This window comes from Equus quagga, chromosome 22 (genome assembly GCF_021613505.1).
Source record: "Equus quagga isolate Etosha38 chromosome 22, UCLA_HA_Equagga_1.0, whole genome shotgun sequence".
Lineage (NCBI taxonomy): Eukaryota > Metazoa > Chordata > Mammalia > Perissodactyla > Equidae > Equus > Equus quagga.
The window spans coordinates 8,083,629-8,105,097 of NC_060288.1; the positions used below are offsets into that span (position 1 = coordinate 8,083,629).

Here is a 21,469-nt window from a genome sequence, read left to right on the forward strand (position 1 = left end):
CTTTTCCTCACATACAAAATAACACCTACGCTAAGATTGTTTGAAGAGTTAAAAGAAGAAAAACACAGGGGCCGGCCTGGTGGTTCAGCAGTTAAGTTTGCACACTCTGCTTTGGTGGCCCGGGATTCGCCGGCACAGATCCCAGGCGTGGACCTACACACCGCTTGTTAAGCCATGCTGTGGCAGGCATGCCGCATACAAAATAGAGAAGACAGGCACGGATGTTAGCTCAGGGCCAGTCTTCCTCAGCAAAAAGAGCAGGATTGGCAGCAGATGTTAGCTCAGAGCTCATCTTCCTCAAAAAAAACAAGAAGAACATAAAAAGCACCTGGCATGTGATCCATCCATTCATAAAGGTTCTGCTTTGCCGACCCTGAATTCCCACCTTTCCTGGATTTTTATGAGTCTTATTTCTGTAGGAACTGGGCTTTTGGAGATGGCTAATGTATTCAACAAATATAATTATATTAATATACACTTCGACAAAATTTTCCATGCCTTAGGGATGTGCATTATGGGTTTTTAGGCTCCTTGGCAATGTTTTCATGTCCTCAATTCAGCAACCAGAGGAATCCCACTAAAAATGCCCACTTGTTCCCACCTCAAGCGAGTGCAGCTGTTCCTGCTGCTCAGTGCTGCATGGAAGAGCCTTCCTTCAGACATCTCCATGGTCAGCTAGCTCCCTCACGCCCTCAGGTCTTTGCTCAAGTGACGCCTACTAGCCAGGTGCTCGCTGACCGTCCCTGAGCAACGGAACTGCAACATTCCCTCCAACAAAGGCTCATCTTTGCTTTTGTTTTTCTCCACAACACTCATTGCCCTTTAATACACTACACCATTTCTTTACTTACGTAATTAGTCTTTTGTCTTCCACAAACTAGAATGTAAGCTGTATAAGGCCAGGGATTTTTTTGGTTTATTTGTTGATTGTTGTGTCCCCAGTGCCTGATATATGCTGGTTGTAAGCACTCAATGGTATTTGTTGAAATGGATAGGAGCCAGCTTGAAGTGGCCCGAAGTTGTCAAATCTGGAATGTTTTGAGCATCAAAACAAAGTAAATAATGGTAGTAAAGGATAACAACCCACTGGCTAACGTAAGAACCTGTTGAATATATGGATGTAAATGAATGAATGCATGGAAAGGGAAAACTCTTCCATACAATAGAAAGCCATCTAATAAATGTAGAAAGTCATCATTTGGAAACCAACCATATTAACATTTGATTTAGTAAACAATTAGGAATGGATGCTAACCTACTTGGTGGGAGTTTGAAGAATAATAAGGAACTATTCAAAGGGTTTCAAAGTATCTTCCCACAAGGTACTTATTAATTACAAAGGGTAAAATATTACTTTATAGTGGAAAATCTTGGCAGACACCACCTAACCCGAGTTATCAAAGTTAATGTTGTCAGTAATGGGATGAATCAATAGAATATACCTCCCGGTAAGACACAGTGAAAAGAACTCAGCATCACTTCTGTAACATTCCTGCCAATAGTATATAACCTGCATCTAATCATAAGGACATATCAGACAAGCCCAAACTGAGTGACATTCTGTAAAACGACTGATCTACACTCTTAAAAACTGTTAATGTAATGATATAGAGACAGACACAGGAACTATTCCAGATTAAAGGAGACTAAAGACACATGACAATAGAATGTAACGGATGGATTGAATTTTCATTTGGTGTAAAGGACATTATTTGCATAATAGGTGATACATGAATGAAGTCTGTGGAGCAGATAACAGTATTGTATCAATGTTAATTTCCTGATTTTGATACTTCTGTGGTTATGTAAGAGAACTTGTTTTTAGGATACACACTGAAATAACTAGGGGCAAAGGGATATCTTGTTGACAATGGTTAAAAAATACATGTGTGTGTATATATATATATGTTTTATTTATTTGTATGTATACATACATATATATATACACACACATGCACATATGGAGAGAGAGAAGAAAGAGTAGAATACATCAAATGCAATAAAATAATATTTGTGAATCTGGGTGTGGGATAGCTGGGAATTCTTTATACTAATCTTGCAACTTTTCCTTAAGTTTGAAATTGTGTTAAGAAAAATAAATTTTTTGAATGAATGAATGAAGATAGAGGTTTAGGAAGAATTTTTCCAGAATTCTTATAACAAAAACAGCGGGGTCACTGACTACTGTATAAAATGTATGGTGGAGGGTGACGGAGGTGCTGCAGCTGGTGGGGATGAGGTGCTGGTCCACACCTGGCCACGTGGTAACTAGCATTCTGTAGCTCCCGTCTGCAGCCCAATGCCAACAGAAGGTCACAGTGATGAAGGTCAGCTACGAGGCGGCAGCTGCTAACCCCGGCAGCACTGGAGCGCATCTGTGCACATTTCGCTTTTGCTTTCAATATTTCTTGCACTGATTCTAGACTTGTAACGTGTCACTCTCTTCAAGCAAAACAACCAGCTCCATATTTCGAGATGAGATTTTCATTGTTGTTGTCTGTCATGCTGCGCTGGGTAATTATTGTTCCCTCCTTTCCTCCGTATGGTCTGTATTATAGATTAATGTAGGTTTGATCACCTTTACCCAGAGTATCACTCAGGAATGCAGGCAGGAGAGTAATGATAGTTTTACTACGCCAGACCCTGGGTCGATACATAATTAAATCATATTTTAATGGAATAAACGTAAAAGGCAGATAGATGGAAACTGTACTTAGTCTTAAAATTAGAGCTCAGAAAGCAAGGTAGCTCCAACCTCCCACAGTTTTCTACCCAAGAAGATACATAGCTTTAACTATTATTAGTCTCTTTTTCTCTTTTCGTTAGAACTCTCATATATTGACCTAGAGTGCTAACATTGCTGTGGATAAAAATCAAGGTTTGGGGCTTATTATTCCTGTTGTTTTACTTGAGTCAAATACTCGTCTCACTCTGCAGCTCTAACCAGATCTTTCAGATCGTTCAGATCAGCCCCAGGAAAATAACATCACAGAATCTCCAGCAGAGATGGGCCCTTTAAAGCTAGCTTGGCTCATCAGTCAACCTCAACATCGTGACTCGGTCTCCTGAGGGCTTTAACTGTGTAACCACTACGTATGACTTAAGAAAAGAGATTTCTGGAAAGGGATAATAGGGGATGAGAAACAGAATAGAGGAAAAAGAAGTTGAACAAAATCTTCCCTTTATCACAATAGATTTCTCCTTTAGTCTTTAAGTGGTTGTAAAACTGTAATGTGGTTCGCAATTCCTTAGGCAACTTATTTAATATTATATCCCTGGACACCACTGATGAAGATTCTGAATCAGTATTTCTGGGATAGGGCCCAGGAACCTGCCCTTTTTACCTGCATTCCCTACCTGCAAGGTATGCCTGGCACGAACATTTGAGAAAAGTTGTGTAGTTCTTGAGAAAATATCCAAAGCAACACCTCATGCCATGGGGGATTGGTGGTCTATCAAATATAGATAGGGTAGGTTTCCGAAATGGAACTTGGATGCTGGTCAAGTTTAAATGCTCAATATTAAGACCTTGGATGATGCTACTATGATTGAAAATTCAACTGCACAGGGACTGTTCCTACGTCCTCTTTCTTTAAGTAGCATGTATATTAGTAAGCAAGGATGTCAGGTTGGGGGGTTAATTAGCAGTAACTGGAAATAATGTTACAGTTCGTCAAGCCGTTACATCCCATTATTTGGGGCAGAGAAAGGAGCGGTGAGAACAGTGGATTACAACAAGCAACAAGCCCAATTCACTGAGGATAGAAGCATATGGCTCTACTATTAAAGGGTTTAAAGATCTGGGTCACCCACACGGTATTATCTGGAATAGGATCACAGAAAGGGAGATGGCACAAGGCGGGTTGAGGTGGGAGGCGAATTACATCCACACCGGAATGAGTTTTTGACTTTGCTGAAATCTGAGCAACACCACACTGAGAGATTAAACTGTTTGCATATGTTAAGCGGCTTTAGTTTACACACACATTCATAGGGTGTTTACCAATTAATAGACTCAAGGAATCACAAATCATGTGTAAATCACCAGTTCATAGACACAATTTAAGCCTCATCTTTCATGCCTTGTCAGCTTGCCTTTAGCTTATTTCCTAGGAGCAGTGGAATGATGGCTCACTGAAGGTGCTTTCAAGTGAAAGAAAGCGAGGGGAGAGGGAGGAGAGTGGATCTGCCGGGCATGCTGCTGTGACATTTTTTATATCAACTAAGTTATTTATTCATTTACATTTTGAATAGGGCAAGACAGCCTTCTCTGGAGGAAACCTGAGTTTTATTCCTAGGATCATTTTATTTTAGGCTGAAGAAAGACCTAGGAGTAATCAGGCCCAATACCATCGTTGTGCAGATGAGGAAATAGAAGGTCATGGTGTGAGGTGGAGTGACACGGCCAAAGTCACACCTCACATGTGACAGAGTGTGGACTAGAATCTCCTGTCCTGTTAGCGTTGGTTGCTGTGGGGTGTGTGTGGAGGCGTGGGTCGTGGAAGGCACAGACGTTTCCTGGAGACATTCTCCAAAACTGGAATTTCTAAGGTGAAATGTCGGAATGAGAGTTGCTAAGATTGTATTCATAGACACTAGAGAAAGCCTTAGGAAAGTAGGGCCTTGAGGTACATAGAGTGGTCATAATAGAGGCTTGAATTACAGTAGTCCCCCCTTTTCTGCGGGGGATATATTTCAAGACCCCCAGTGGATGCCTGAAACCGTGGACAGTACCAAATCCTATATATACTGTGTTTTTTCTTATACATCATACCGATAAAGTTTATTTATAAACTAGGTACAGTAAGAGATTAACAACAATAATAAAACATAGCAGTTATAACAACATACTGTAATAAAAGTTACAGTAGATCTTAGCAACCTCAGCATACGAGTTTTTTCTTTCCTTATTAAGTTGAGAACTTTCACCTTTTCACTTAAAGGAAACACTTTAGGGCTCTCTTTGGCATATCTGAATTGCCAGCAACACTACTCTTGCGCTTTGGGGTCATTATTAAATAAGAGTTACTTGAACACAAGCACTGTGATACCTTGACAGGCGATCTGATAATGGAGACAGCTACTCAACGACTAACGGGTGGGTAGTTATACAGCCTGAATACACTGGACAAAGGGGTGATTCACAGTCCCGAGTGGGATGGAGGCAGGATGATGCAAGATTTTACCATGCTGCTTAAAACGGTGTGCAAATTAAAACTTATAAATTGTTTATTTCTGGAATTTTCCATTTAATATTTTCAGAATACGGTTGACCCAGGGTAACTGAAATGCTAGAAAGTGGAACCATGGATAAGTGGGGACTACCGTAGTTACCTATTATTGCTGTAGCACAGACTTGATGGCTTAAAACAGCACAAATTTATTATCTTAGAGATCTATAGGTCAGAAGTCTCAGTGAGCTAAAATGCAGGTGTCAGCAGGGCTGTGTTCCTTCTGGAGAGTGTAGGGGAGAATCCAGTTTCCTTGCCTTTTCCAACTTCTACAGGCCGCTCGCATTCCTTGGCTGGAGGCCCCCCTTTTATCTGTGAGTCAGCAGTGTAGCATCTTCAGATCTCTGTATCTGACTCTGATACTCCTGCCTTCCTCTTATAAGGACCCTTACATGGGCTCACCTGCCTAATCCGGGAAAATGTCTCCTTCTCAAGATCCTTAACTTTAAGGACATCTGCAAAGTCGCATTTGCCACGCAAGGTAACATATTCAGAGGTTCCAGGGATTAGGATGTGGACATCTTGTGGGCAGGGGCATTCTTCTACCACCAGACTTCTCATGACTTTCAAGTTAGAACCTAGAGACCCCTCTGCTCCTGCCTCCTGAGCCACTGTTGTCTCCCAGACGCCGCAACATTGAATCAAGGTGTTGCTTCACCTTTGCATTATCTTCATTGTTCCAACTGCCAGCACCTCCTTCCGATGTCCAGAGTGAAGCTACACATCCTCACACAACTTTATAGAGTCCTGGGAAGTTACTACGGTTGGTCTTAAAGATTATAACCAGGGGAGTTCCGAGGTTGATCACCCAGGTTTGCAAAGGGCTATGCGGATTGTTTTAGAGAGCACGGGGGCAGCCTCAGTGTGGGCTGGTGTCTTCTCCCAGCATTTTTATTGGGTTATAACTAAGTGAAGTGAAAAGGATGATCTATATTAAATATCTTAATAGGACAGGTTATTTCAACTTCCAGCATGAGCAATAAAAGAGATGGCACATACAAATAAAAAGAATTACAGTATGTGGTGTTCCTTTACAATGTGCAATCAAACCCATGAACCAATGACGTTCCTCTTATTGAATTAAGGTACACCTTCCATTCCGATCCATTAACAACATTCACAAGCCATTATTATCTCCTCAATGGCATCTTTAATTAAAGACCCCTCTGGACCACTCTAATCACTTCACATTGTGAGCTCACATGGGCTTGAAATATACGTTGATTAAAATGAGGGCAATTTTTATTTATACATGTTTGTTTGTGGACCAAGGGAGTGTGAGGTGGAAGGGACGGTAAAGAGTGTGGTACGGGGAAATTCTCCATTCCAAAAAAGGCAGATCATAAAATGACAATGTGAGAATTCTCCCTCCTCATCCCCAATTTTTCCTTTCCCCTTTTTCTTTCACTATTTTTCTCTTCCCCTCCTCACTTTTTAGGGGTAATAGCAATACATTCTAACCTAAATGCCTTTGTGAAGAAACCATTGTGATTTGACTGTGGAAAAGAGCACAATCTTCAGCTAAAGGTGAATTAACCCTTCTAGGCCATTAAGATTCCCTGTGATAAATTGCCCCTTTTATTACACTGCATGGCACTGGTAGCCTGAAAGAATGAATAGATCCCCAAATGGCAGCAATTTACTCCCCTGCACCAGCAGAAAGAGCCCCTTTGTGTGTTACTTAGGAAGCACTTTTCCTCCTCAGCAGTTCCCTCTGCCTATTACAGAGTTAATGCTACATCTCCTGAAAGGGATGTGCCATCAATCTGATTCTTCCAATAAAAATTTCTAAAACTCACTTAAAGCAACAAACTGGATTCAAATCCATGACTGACCACTGAACAGAAATGGTGACAGGGAGAATTTGTTCATTTCTACCCATCACTATTTAGCAAGGAAAGCCTGGCAAAGTGGACAGGGACAAAGCTTGTTCAAAGCAGCATAAACCAGCTGCCTAGCTTGACTGGTCATTGATCTCCTAATCTAAACACCAGCCTTTGTTTGGACCCATAAATACAACCCCAAAGCATAAATCATAGGCCAGAATGTCAGGAGAAATAGAAGCAGACCTGAAGGAATTGTCGCAGGGTGTGCTTTGTATCTTCGCGCAGCTCCTGATTCTATAGTAAACAGTTAATATGTTTGCCGTCACCGAATCAATCTTTCCTCTAAGTCTAGGAACGTGATAGCGGTCAAAAGGGAAGAGCCCAGCATCATTGGCACAGAGTTAAAGCAAATTCCACGGACTTTAGAGAACTTGTAGACAAAAGAAAATAACCTCAAAGTGTAGCATTTATATGGCACTTTATAGTTTACACAGGAATTCTCATATATGAAGTCATTTTATTGTCCTCACCAAAATCCTGAATGCAGTTAGTAATATACAAAATTTATAGATGATAAAATTGAGGCCTAGAGAAAGAAAATGACTTGCTCAAAGGCTGTACATGGCAAGGGAGACTAAAACTCGGGCCTTCTGAATCCCTGTGTTCTCCTCACTCATTTCTGATAATTATTTCTCAGGTGATGCCAACGACTAAGTCTGCAGTACTTTTCTGACAAGTTATATACATTATTAGTTCACTTCAACGAGTTCCAGAATTGGCAGATTCTTGCCTAGTTAGGAAGGCAAAGAAAACAAAGGAAGGTGGAAGATTTCACCCTGCACAAAGCGGGCAAGCATAGTCTTTGCCCAACATGGTGACACTTTGCTGTAAGTAGTACTCCTGCCACGTTCTCTGACCAAAAGTTCGACATGGGATTTCGATTCAGTAGTTGTATTTTTTCTTGGTTATAAATATTATTTTTGCCTTATATCTATTTATTCTTTAATCAGTTTTCTTCCTATCCCTTTTCTTCTAAGTCAAAGAGCTGTGTTTATTTCCCGGAAGGAATTCCAAAGTTTCTCCCAGGGCATCTATTATCACAAACTCTCAGGTGACCTTCAGATGGCAAATCTCTACTAATTAATCATCAATTCCCCAGCCAGAATTCTGGGAATCATCTTCAACTCCTTCATCTCTTTCACCCCACATTAACACACACACGCAGGCACACACGCACCAGATCTTGCCGAATTCCTCCCCAAGTCTCTCTCAAAACTCCCCACTGACAGCAATGTGGGGATTAGAGAAAGAATGCAAAATGTTCCCAACTAGAGACAAGGACACACAAAAGTAGAGTAACTATAATTTATCGTCCAAATATAGATACTTTTGAGGATGAAAAGGAGCGTTCTTCATAATTGTGCTAGGCAAAATGTGCTCACAAGGAGGGTGCTGGTATAATGAAGAATTGAACTTGGGCAGGGGCAGTGCAAATGAAGCAGAAGATAATATATCTATAATGTAAATATGACCAGGCCTCCCAAATCTTAAACCTCATTAATCCCTACCCACCAGGTAAATTTCAGTTTCCCCTCGGCAGCAAATAACACTCTACATGGTCTAGTCCTTATTTTTTTAGCCTCATTCCTTGTCACTCTTCCTTTCACATTTTGTTCTGATTTGCTTAGTTCCAAAATATGTGACGCTATTTATACCTCTGCACATTTGCATATTCTATTCCTTTCGACTAGAATGCCTTTTGCTCTCTGTCTTTCAGTGTTTAAGTCAATTGTCACTTTCTCTCTGTAACCTCCCCTGCACCTTTAGACAGGGCTCCTCCCTTCACTCCTGGTTAGCATCTGTGTATCTCTGTCACCACGTGTATCACACTGTAGTATCATCATTCATTTGAGTAATCGGGTTTGCTTTCAGGGCTTCGTCTGTTATGGTAAGCGCTTCTAGCTCTCCTAGTAACTGCTAACAATTGTGCTTAGTGGAACCGCCCCTGGTAGCAGGGTCCCTTGAAGACATTTCATTTTGATTCTACAACTTTTCAGTAACATCTAGTTATTAAAATAGTTTGATTTAGTTTTGAGGACTCATTTTTGTTAATTTTAAAACTTTAGTTTTACATCTGATTCAAAATTCCGCCCCCACCCCCAGTAGCCATGCAGATAAACACACGTGTGCATACACACGCATGCACGCTTGCACATACACACACAAGGCTCTAGATGCTTGGTCTGGAGAGGAATGATTAGGTTCTCTGCTCCCTCATCTATTCCCTGCTTCATGGGCTTATCCCTATGGCATTGTGGTAGAAAGGAAGGAGAAGGGACACCATCTCCTCAGTTAACTATCTGTGGCAAGGTGATGATATTTTTCTTGGATGACTTAAGAGGTTAAGATAATCCTTGATGGATTCAGTATAGATGAGTGGTGACTCCAAAAGGCCTCACTGACAAAGTCCAGGTGACTGGATTGCAAACAGTTGCCTCTAAGCATCTGTAGTTCCTTGTGGGTTTCCGTTACATCTGCCAACTGGCCCCCAGCTGGCAGCACTTTGATCCTGTTGTCTGAGCCTCTTTGCCTCACATTGAAGTGGCCCCTGGAAAAGCTATTTTCAATCTCACACTTTCTAGTTCCCAGCTCCTGGCCGGGGTCATCTTCTTTACCTCTTGGAAATATGGGGACCTGGGAATTACGGAAGTGCTTTTTGCCCCTCTCTCCTTGGCATTAGTGGATGCCCTCTCTTCCAAAAACTGCTTTTTCCATCCCTTGGTAGCATTGCACAAGTCAACCAAATGATAAACAATGAGAAAATCAGGTATCAGTGTCTACTTCCTGCAGATGACCCACATTTAATGAGTAATTCTCCTGGGGCTATGCTCTTTGGCTTTGCCAAAGGCAGGGACAGCCATTTTCGATAGCTATACTGTTCCAAAACATGACTTCTCCTTTTTGCTCTTCAAGTCTTGTTCTTTTATCAATAGGGAGGGAGGAGAGGGCATGGTGTATGAGTGAGTTGGGGTGTGGGAGTGCCTATTCTTAAGAAATGATGCTGTTCAGCAGGTTCTGCAGGGAGGTGGGAAAATTAGGCTTGAATTGTAGCTGGCAAATCTCTGAAATTAGAATGTTGGGGTGCTTAGTTCTTTTTTTTTTTATATATAAATCAGCTCTTAACTTTGTCAATTTCAGGAATACGGAAAATGCCCACTGTGCCCCAAACATCATCCTGCTACATATAAACAACGTCCACCCTCCAACCAACACCCCCACCAGAAATAAACTCCTTATATATAAAGGATCTTATTTTTCTTGATCCCCAGTACTGAATACATTTGACCCTTAATAGTCATTGACTGAATTGAGCACATAATATCAACTGAAAACTATTCCAGAAGTTCACATCTTTTTTTCAGTAAGAAGGTACAGTGTTTTTTGCCTGAGCTGGGGGGTGGCTTGAGACACAACCTATCAGGTGAGTCCTCCAAGCTGGAGAAGGTGAACAGAGATACAAATCAACCTAGATGGTCTAAGTGAGGTTTCCTCCATTGCGGCAATGTCCTGACCAGTCACCTGATGTCAGGGTAGTGCCAAAGGCAAGTGCTCTTATTCTGAGTTCAAGAGGCAAGGTTTTGACTGGCTCATACACTAACTGCAGTCGCTTGGTGGCAGAGGTTTCTTACCTGTGGAGAAATCAGAGCTTTTAGAGGTTCCAAGAATAGTGTGTGCAGGTTCCTATTTTACTGGGATGAAAGGTCTTAGAATGGCCTCAAATGTCTGCTTTAATATAAAGAGTAGTTTACTACAAACAGATTCATTTAATTAAAGCCCTATTTTTACAAGTAGAATGGCCATACAGATCCATGTTTTCTTTTTCACTCTTCTAGAAATGAAGTCCTCTCAAACAGTCTAAGGACATTTCTGAGTGCTTATATCCTCTGTTAGGCATGACACGGGAGGAAGCATGTGTATATGTGTGTATGTATAATTTTGTTTTTGTGTGTTTCGTTCTGGCTACCACGAAAGAAAAGCCATAGGAAGCCATTACACAGGAGGAGCCTACACTGCAGTGCTTAACTGTGAGCCCATTACTGGGAAAGAAACACTGTCATCTCTCTTCCATTTCCCAGAGCTACTTTTTCTGTCTTCCTACTCTTGTATTTGCTCTCATTTCATGCCTTGCTATTAAAACCATAGTGTCATCAAGGTACCCTGAAAAAAGTTAATGTTTCATAACACCACCATGTCTACCTTCCTAATCCCCACCCCAAGACAGTTGCACCCACTGGGCAGACCATACCATTTGATAGCAAAAAAAAAAAAAAAAAAAATGTAAAAAAGTGGTTGAAATATCCCATCTGGGCTGAGCCCAAATTCCAAAATATGTATCCTTTTGTAAATTCTTCAATAAGATTACTTACATTTCCAATTCTACTCGAAGCATTTGGTCAGGAATACGCACATGATGATGTAATTGGAAAAAGAAATGAATGTTTGCCTTTGGTCTCATTTTATTGCTTCTCAGAAGAAAGCTGAATATAATAATTTTCTGGTCCATTGCTCTACTCTCCGACCACAGGGTGCATCAGGGTGCAAAAAGAAAGGGGTGGTGACAAGATTGTGCTACATTGATATCATTTTCTTATTGTTATCTATGTGGCAGAAATAATTGATTCTTTTAATTTTCTTGTTTAAATACCTTAATTTAATTCTATAAAATATTATCAAAACCTGGTTGGAGAGGATAAAAATTTTTTCCCCCAAAATGTTCCTGACAAAATGTTAAAAAAAAAAAAAAGAAAAGAAAAGACTCGAACTCTTTCAAATTAAACTTTACGAAAAGAGACAGGCTTTTTGAGAATGATTAGTGATGGTTTTCTGTGCTCCCAGGGGCCTGTGATAAAGGAGGCCACGTTTGGCACTGAGCTAGCTGCTGAAATACCCTTGATCCATGGGAGGGCTTCTCATCAACAAATACTTCTGGCAGCCCCAAGTTCAGGCCATTGCCTTTCTGTCCCTGTGACATCATTAAGCATCGTCTATTTTGTGAATGGAGCAGGGCATGAAACCTAACTCTTTTCTCTGTCTGTGTAAAGGCCTGGAAGAAAGATGCTTAAGGCAATGTTCTGGCATCCGAGTGACTTCAAAGCAGGGGAAAATGTCTGGATTTAGCCACTCTTAAAGACTCCCCCCTGCCTTTATACTATATAGATACTGGAAAAGGTAACCTGGAGCTGGAAATCATTGAGTTATAGCCCTTATGCCTTTCTTTGTTGGGCTAATTTCTACTGATCTTTTAGACTCAGCTCAAGTCAGATCTCTTGGAAGCCACCCTCCCCACCATCCGCTCTGTGAGTCTATCCTTAGAACAGATTAAGGGCTCTCTATTTTTCCATTGCTACCTGTGAAATCCTTGACTGCAATGTAATTCCACATTGAATTACAAAGTTGTTGTTGTCTTCCCAACTCTGGGCCCCTCTCTGTCTGTGTCATGGTGTATTTCTATTATTAAATTAGCCCTGCCTCTCATCAAGCATGTCTTACCAGACTCAAGAATATTATGCCTAATTCTGCCTTAAGCTGGGCAGTGTGATGTAGCCTAAAAATACATTATTAGTCAGAAAATTTTGCTTTGGTACTCAGTCCTGCTACAACCTAAGGCAAATCTATTAACTTTTCTTGGTCTTAATTTCCAAATCTATAAAATTAGATTAATTATATTATTATTACTTACTACACAGGATTGATATAAAGATTAAAGGATATACTGTAGACTATTTTATCAAATATAAATGTATCAATGAGATTTCCTTTTCTTGTTTTATCATCTTTGAGACTGCTGTATCACTGTGCATCATGCCATATCCCTGTGAGGTAGGCACCTACTACTATTTTCAGATGAAGACACAGAGTCACAAAGAGTTTCACTAATTTACCTAAGTCACATGGATAATAGCAGTGAGGCTTAGATCTGAACCCACGGCCTCTGATGCCTGAGCTCCCTCTCTTAACCACTGAGCTCAAATGTCTCCTAACGTCGTGTCCGCTGAGATTCGGCGCTGAGGTGAGACATGTTGCCAGCCTTTCTTCTCTCCACTCTATAACGCAGCAACAGAAATTCACCCCCACAGACTTCTCAGAAATGTTCAACTTGATCCTACCTTTCTGCCTTGTCTAATTCTCAGTGCTTCTATGGAGCCATTCCAGAGGATGCCTCTTTACAGGGGCCAAGAGTTGGAAAGTAACATCAGAAAGCTGTATCCTTAAAGTCTCCAACATCAAAGAGAGGTGGTATCCTTTAATCTATGAGCACTGGAATTGGAATCAGATGCCCTGAAATCAAATGCCAGCTCAGCCAGTAAGCGACATGCGCTTGGAAAGCAAGGCTTATTGGAACTTTCAGTTTTTTAGAGTTTTTCCTCATCTTTAAAATTGGTACAAAATTCTCTTCTTTTGAATATTACTGTGGAGATTAAATGATTCAAATGTATGTGAGAGCACTTTGCAAATTATACTGAAAGAGGTAAGTAATTACTGCTTTCCCAAGAATGCAAAGTCCCCTTCCAGCAAACTATTTAATACATACGTATGTACAAAAAGTAAACAGAGATAATTTTCTAAGCATTATAACAAACTAAAGGTCCAGATCACTGGAGGAGGTTGGAAAAGATTCATTAAGATGGTTGTTCAAGTCTGAAAGTGTAGACAGAGCAGGGCCATTGAGGAAGGAAAGTGACATCGTTCCACTTACTAGAAAGTGCAGAGTATCCTCTTAGAGGCTTCCCAGGAACGCAAGTAGGATCTCCCCCGAGAGACAGGGTACCTTCAATTCAGACAATGAACAACCTCACTGAAAACTTACCAAAATATCAAAATATAACCATCTGAGATGATTCGAATACAGGGGATTGTTCTGAGTTTGTGATTCATTCCACACAGCCATATCCTTGGGAATCTGGTACAGAATTTAGATCAGTGATATCAGTTACAGTTCCACTAAATCATCTCCTTGTTATCCCAGGGATGCAACTCAGAAAGGAGCAACAGAAATATATCATCAATAGGAAAATGGAACAGACTTCAATTTAAATACAGCATAATGATGTTGTTTGGAAGATCCCACTGTAATTCTCTATGTGTGGAGGTGATGGAGAGTCAGTAAATTCAATTCTCACACCTATGAACTAAAAGGGAGGGAATTGTGATGGGTCCAGAGGCAAAGATGAAAGAAACAGGACAGCGCTGTTCCAGCTCTGCAGACTTTGAGGAAGAAGGGCCTTCTTCTGAGCCCAAGTTCAGAAGAAGATAGGGGCAGCATAAGATGAAAATGGGTTTTTGAGTGACCTTACAAAGAAAAGATGACACTAAATAGCTACAGAAATGGCCTTCTCCTGATTAATCACAGGATGAAAGGCTGAAGAAGTCAGATCTACGCAGCCTCCTGGCCGGGATGAAAATAATTCACCCAAGCTTTAAAAAAGTAGTTGAAAGGTATTTGCTATTTTTAGTGGTTTTATAAGTAGTTTGGAGCTCTTCAAAAGGGAGTGAGGATGGCCAAGGAAGCTAAATGGGCTGCAGCCCAGGGGCTGGTCATTTCTTTAAGAGATAGGAACATCTAGGAAGTTTTCAGCAACAGGAAAAGGAATGTGTGCTTCCTGTAATTTTATTTTATCCTTAGTTTAATAGGAAAATGCACACCTCATAGACCTGAATCTTGAATGAGCTATTCCTGTTTCTGTCCACCTTCTGAGACAGCAGTAATGAACTCACACCCTAGATGCAGATGGATAAACCAAACGGGTTAACATGGAACTTAGAAAGCTAGCAAGGGAGGACCGCATCAGGCCAAAGCTGTCGTTCAAGGTCTGCGGGCTCTGGTGAGCTTTTACGTTTTTCTCCTTATTTTACAATTGCAGGGTGTTCCAAGTGATATTTCCCAAATTTTTGAGCTGTTTTATTTAAGTTCTTGTGTCTTTGATGCCTTTCGGCACATTCTAGCTCTGACCTCCTAAGAAGAAGCTTTCAGTAAGAGAGAGGGATTGAGGTGAGTTGTAAATTAGGTGCCTTTGAAAATATGAACTAGCCCTAGGTTAACTTTCAAATAATGAGGTGGAAGACAGTGGGGATGGGTTTGGGAGGAAGGAGCTGAACACAGGCTCCGTGGATTGAATACGATGAAGGGAACAGTATGCAGAGGTGGGGCTTTGCAGGAGGCCATGCTTTCAGGCAAGGTTAACTGGATTCTGCCTCAAACTTGATTTTTGCAGGATGTTGTATTTACAAGCATATGTGTAATTGACAATGACTTCAATTTTAAACAGGTACAGTTTCTTATATAAATCAATGAAAGAGATGCAAACGAGGTGACTTATCCAGAGAACTCGAGTTTTCTGTCTGCTTAACTGAGATCTTGAATAAACTCTGTAAACCTCTCTGCGCCTTGGTTTCCCCTATTTGTTGAGTGGAGATATTTAGACACTAGCATGTTTTCAGTGCACAGGTAAAGGATCTAGCTCTGCAGGACTGAGGAAATAACACGAGAGCCTGACATAGTACAGCTTACACTCCAACAGTCAACTAGCAGAGCCTTTTCTTCCATTCCTCTCAGGCCCGGGAGAGCAGCAAGTCAAAAACCAGTGGGCACCAACAAATCCTTTTATGGAGATAGCTATCAAAATCTGTTCAAGCCATCTGTTTCTCTGGCTGTTTTTCCTTTCAGTGTTTTTCTTTCATGTGTTCTTTCTAACAACAAAAAATCTATTCTAAAATAACCAAGATGTTATAACTGAAAATGCCAGAGGTACATATCCAGTTTATGAGAGAAATTGCTTTCTAAAGAGGAGTTAGGTTTATCTTGTGTGGAGGAAGGCAACATTTCTACAAATATTATAGTTGTGCTAAGAAAATAACCAACTAGTTTCATTAAAAGAGTATGCGACAAGATTTGTATTTGTTCATGTAATTGAATTTAATGTTGCTGAAATTTGTCAGACCTGAAAGCTACTGAAGCGTGGACCATATTTTCACATTGAGGAAAACTGCCTAAGAAATTGTCTCTCAGCTTATAGCAGGTCTTCTGCTGACCTTCAAAGGTTACAGGTCAATGGTTCTCTGCATTTGCGTAAGTCCTAGCACCCAAGAGTGCCTCCAGGGGTGATTTTTTTTTTTCTTTTGAGAGGAAGACTATGTGAGGCAGTCAGTGTTTATGGAGAGGGCTGCTTATGACTTCCTACTGGTTCACTGTTTTACCTGTGGTGTCTGCTGTCCAGATGTCAGTGACTTAGGTTGGCTACCTGTAAATGTGGAGCTGTGCGTGTTTTCATTCTAGCCAATAGTTTTGCTACTGGTTTTTCCTCTACAGAGTCAAGTAGCCCCCTGTCTCATCTACACACCTCCATGTCCCATTATCTGAATCATTTCAGATTTTCTGCAGAAGTTCCATTTCATATTTAAGATGTTATTAATATGCCATCCTTCTCTGTCTCTCACCTGGGTTCACCTTGGTTGATGGACATATAAATCTCCCAAGAATTCTCCTCTGGGATGGCACCATGTGGTATGAGTAAACTCACCCCTAAAACAGAAAAAGCAAAAACGTTATTTGTAGATTTTCCAATTATCTTGAAGCACCTCAGTTGAGCAACTTACAGATGCTTTCAAAACAGGAACTGCTCAGGGCTGGCCCACTGGCATAGTGCTTAAGTTCACATACTCTGCTTTGGTGGCCTGAGGTTCATGGGTTTGGATCCCAGGCGTGGACCTACACACTACTCATCAAGCCATGCTGTGGTGCCTCTCACATATAAAATAGAGGGAAGATTGGCCCAGATGTCAGCTCAGTGGCAATCTTCCTCAACAAAAAGAGGAACATTGGCAATGGATGTTAGCTCAGGGCCAATCTTCCCCACCAAAAAAAAGGACCTTCTCACAAAAATTCATGAATTCCAAATTCTGGAAAAGTTTATAAAGTACAAGATGATAAAGGGAAAACTGTTTCGTAAAGTGACATAAAGAGGGGCATAGTCTTCAACTGTGTACTCAAGTTAATTTTTTATTTAAAATCTTCCTGGTATTTTTTAATTGTCTTAAAAGATTGGGTGTCCTGAGACCAGGCACTATCAAACAGATCTGAGAACGTAAGAGTTTATTAATGTATCTGCTCATTTCCTGAAAAGGGATCTGGGATGATGGCTGAGCCATCGAACATTTTGCTGGAGGCTGGTATGAAATTGTCTTCTAAATTGTACATCTTGAAGTAACTTTAGGGAGGTAATCAATGGAGTATTGCATTTTGTCAAGAAAACCACAGAAAGAAAAAGCATGGATAAGCTTAGAAACATTATAGGTAGTTGTATAGCCACTATTTAGCCCTATACTTGCAAATAGAAGCTGGAAAGGGGTACGGTTAAAGGTGATTTAGCCATATTCATGTCAATGTTAAATTGAGAAAAACTCAGTAGCCTTACTTCAGTAAAGTCATATCACGTAGGGAGGGAAGGCACATGGCACTGCATTTGAAATGTCCCTTCTCTCCTCTTGAATGCTGTGAAGTAAATATTTCCTTTGGCCAAGAGAGAGGAGTCTAGAGAGGCCAGAGATTCTCTTTAGTGTAACTTCTTGTTTATAAAAAGAGATGAAATAGAGACACAGTAAGATCTTTACAAAATAAAATCTCAGGGCATTCTCCTATTCTTTGCATAATACAGCTCTCAGCTTTTCTCCTGTTATTAGAGCTAATGTAATTGCACAGAAAGCTTTCAGGTTGCTGATGATAATTTAAATCCAGAGATGGGAGGCTTTTTCTGATATCCTTCTAGGTGCCTGTTAGCTGCTATAGAATCAAGGAAAGCAACACTTATTGCAAAACAAGTTATTTGTGATTCACATTTATGAGCATTATTCAGTAACATGTTAGTTATCATCAGGATCTTTCACTAGCACTAAGAATAGGGCATATTTAAATACAGCTTTTCAGCAAGGGTATTCATTTATATTCTGGACCTTAATGTCAACAGTAGCAGAACTGTAATTGCCATCCTTAGGGGCCTCTGATCAGGTTCCTCCTTTCATTGACCATTCTTCCTTAAATGTAGTTGACAAATGAAGTGGCCTCCATGACATCCTTTCCTGCTGTTTAAGCAGAAGTTGTAATACACAAGGTATTCAGTGTGTGGATGTCAATCTGAATACACGCCTTAGGTATTTTGTATTCTCTCTTAGTTTGACATAGCACTTTCTCTCTGTTGCCTCCCTTTCAGACTATCGAGGCCATTATGATAACAAAGACATTCAGTTCCTATTCTTTAGATACAGAAGCACAGGTGACTATCATCAAGCAATAATGCCCTTTTAGGCAGTTAACTCAAAAGAATAACTTAACTGTGCTCCCATTTTCCTTTTCCTATTTTTTCTTTTATTGAAGTATATTTCACTTGGAAGAAAATGTACCCATTTTGAGTGTACAAATTGAGACGTTCTTGACAAATGTATACTTTCATGTCACCACCCTAAGAATCAAGATAGAAAACATTTCCATGCAACAAAGTTTCCTTTGTGCCCTGTGGAATCAATTCTTCGATTGCCAGCTCAAATGATCACTTATTTGCTTTCTGACAAGTTGACTAGTTTGCCTTTTCTAAACTCTCAAATAATTGAAATCATACAGTGTGTAAAAAAATAGCAATAACGGCTTATTACATCAATAATATGTAGCACAATGCATGGCATAGAGTAGGCACTCAAAAAAAAATCATGACTGTATGAATGAATGAATGAACAGGGTTCAAAATTCTGAGTAAAAAAAAAAGCCAGACTCTGAGACATGCTTTCTTCTCTAGATCATGAGGGCCTGATGGTCAACTCCCAGACCACATCAGAATAAATATGTGTATCAACTTTGTAGAGCCGATCACACCGCATTTCTTTCAAGTCAGCTTAATTCCCTGTGTTTAGCTTGAAACATTATTCATAATACTCGTAAACTCAACCTGAATGTACAGGATCTTAGGAGCTTTAACCTATTTCCTCGTTCCTTTAATCAGAAATTGTATGATTATCCTTTGAACATGCCTCCCTCCCTCTACCCAAACGTGTAAATTGTATGTGGAGACTGAAGAAGTCAAACACAGAGGCAAGGATCCTGGGGAGTGGGAGTGTTGGTGGCAAGTTATATCTTATGAAGAATGAAAAGCTTTGTGGGAAATCTTTATACCTGTGGTCCCCTAAAGAAGAATGCATTTTCAATATGTCATTCACTAGTTATCGCTGATTAAAGAAAAAATGTACTCTCCCCCAAACTCCACCTGCTACCCTGACAGCCTTTTATTTGATATGATAACAGAACCGCCTATCTGAGTTTCTTGATTCATATTTTGCATAATAAATAACTTCCAGAGTGTGGGGACCACCACAGCCTTTTTGAGAAGTCATCACCAGGCTCCATACAGCAATTTGGGATGGATGGCATTAGAACAGTTTAATTTCTGTGCTTTGCTTCTCTACACTTCAGCTCCCTAGGGCATATTTTACATTTATGTTCTGCAAATAACAGAGCATATGTTTCAGTTCACCACACTTATTTTTTTCTCGAACTCATTCCCAGTGAATAGCTTCAATCTTGTCCAGGGCTTCTTGTGTGGAGCTTTGAAAATGCCCCTTCACAGAGGAACTGGTGGGGAATCAGAGACAACACTATTTGAACTTGTAGTTTCCAACCCAAGTTCTTCTCAAGCCAGAAGGGAAGAAAGAGAAAAATCTTTTCGTCATGATTTCATCTCACTTTCTTTGATGAACATTAAACAAACAGCCAATAAATGGGTTGATCTTGGCACTTGCTCCACATGTGTGTAAACACACACACACATATACACACAGTGACATGCTAATAAATGAGGATGGGAGGGAGAGAAGGAGTGTGGGCCAATTTATTCAATAAATATCAAGAACCTCCTACATGCCAAGCACTGAGTGAGAAAGTGGAGATAAGATAAAAGCACAAAAACTCAATGTGCAACTTGACATGATTCTAATGTATATATCCTATTCTCTTTGAAAGAGTGGGTTTTGAGCTTTTTACTTTTCTTTTTCCAGATCCCACATTTCCAATTTACAGATTCTTATAAGAAAGGTACTTGGTAAATATGGCCGACTGACTCCTTTCACATTGCTCTCCTAGCTGCCAGTTCTCACCAGGGAGGATGACATCACTCATTGACACTCATACATATTTGAACGAAGATTCTTACCATGTCCTAAAACCCTGACCAAGGAGGATTTAGAGAATTGGAAGTTTAGTAAACAAAATCATTATTAAGGCTGCATTTGAGGTCTATTTGCCTGAAATGAAGTTTTTAAGGAAGCGATTGACGTAGAAGAACAGGACACCATTCATTGACTTGAAACAAATTACAATCTCAAGTCACTGCGCTACTACAGGGTCAGTTAGTGGAACAGGAGCACCAGCCTAGTCCCATTACAGATGTCATTTTACAAGACAAGTGTTTGATTTGGAGAGGTTGGGTAGCTCTCCCTTAGAGAGAAATCTTTCAAGGCCCTGATGGCCCTGACTCACTGCTATCCGGTTTAATAACACTGCAGATCCGGTGGGCTCTTTTTCCTCTCAGCAGCGAACAGCGAGGATTCAGAGCTCCACCCAATTCTCGCTGCTTGGAAATCAGAGGAGAGACTGCTCTCTTCTGCCATCCAGTTAGATCTTAGAATTCCACAAATGGAATATTATTTTAAAAGTGATCAGAGCTGTATACCTTAAGTATTGGTATCAAAACATCAAGAAAATCTCTCTTCCAACCAAAAGGAGGAAACAATTCCTGAGAAATAATTGTACTTATGATATAGTCCTAGAAATGAAGTTTGAATTTAAAAGAGCAACTCCATAATGAATCCTCATCATTGCATGTCATAAAGTAACACTACAGCAATGTCTATGGATGCTGACAATATTTATTAAATCAGTTACTGAGGAAGTTCCACTCTGCGTGTCACTTCACTAAATTATCTACTAGTGCATAAACCAGGCTTGGCTATAAACATGGTGTTTGTCAGTCATGTCAAAGAATGTTTTCAGTGCTTCCTGATCATGTTCTAGGAAACATATTTCAAAGGGGCTTAAACTCTAAAGACCACCCAAATCTTTTGAGCAGATATGGCTGTCAACTATAACAGGGCATCAGATGGAGTGTTCAGTCCTGCCGAGATGAAGATTGCAAAATCTAATCTCAGCGCTGGTTCTGGTTTGCTGTGTAAATCAAGTAGACTTTTGGAGCCACAGTGTTTGTAACTCTGACATGAGGATGGTAAACATCTTAAAAATGGATCTTATGGAATGTAATTGTGTAAATATAAAATGTTTAAACAAATACTAGAAAATACGCAAACGCACACTTACCA

At 40.3% G+C, this 21,469-nt stretch overlaps 1 protein-coding gene across 1 annotated transcript in view; it reads right to left on the minus strand.

The window, feature by feature from the left end:
- The window catches only part of UNC5D (unc-5 netrin receptor D), a 488,465-nt gene that overhangs the window by 41,532 nt on the left and 425,464 nt on the right, over nucleotides 1–21,469 (minus strand). The window contains exon 12 of the mRNA XM_046648689.1: nucleotides 16,553–16,637. Within this exon, the coding sequence (XP_046504645.1) occupies nucleotides 16,553–16,637 (85 nt within the window). The remainder of the gene's footprint in view (nucleotides 1–16,552; nucleotides 16,638–21,469) is intronic.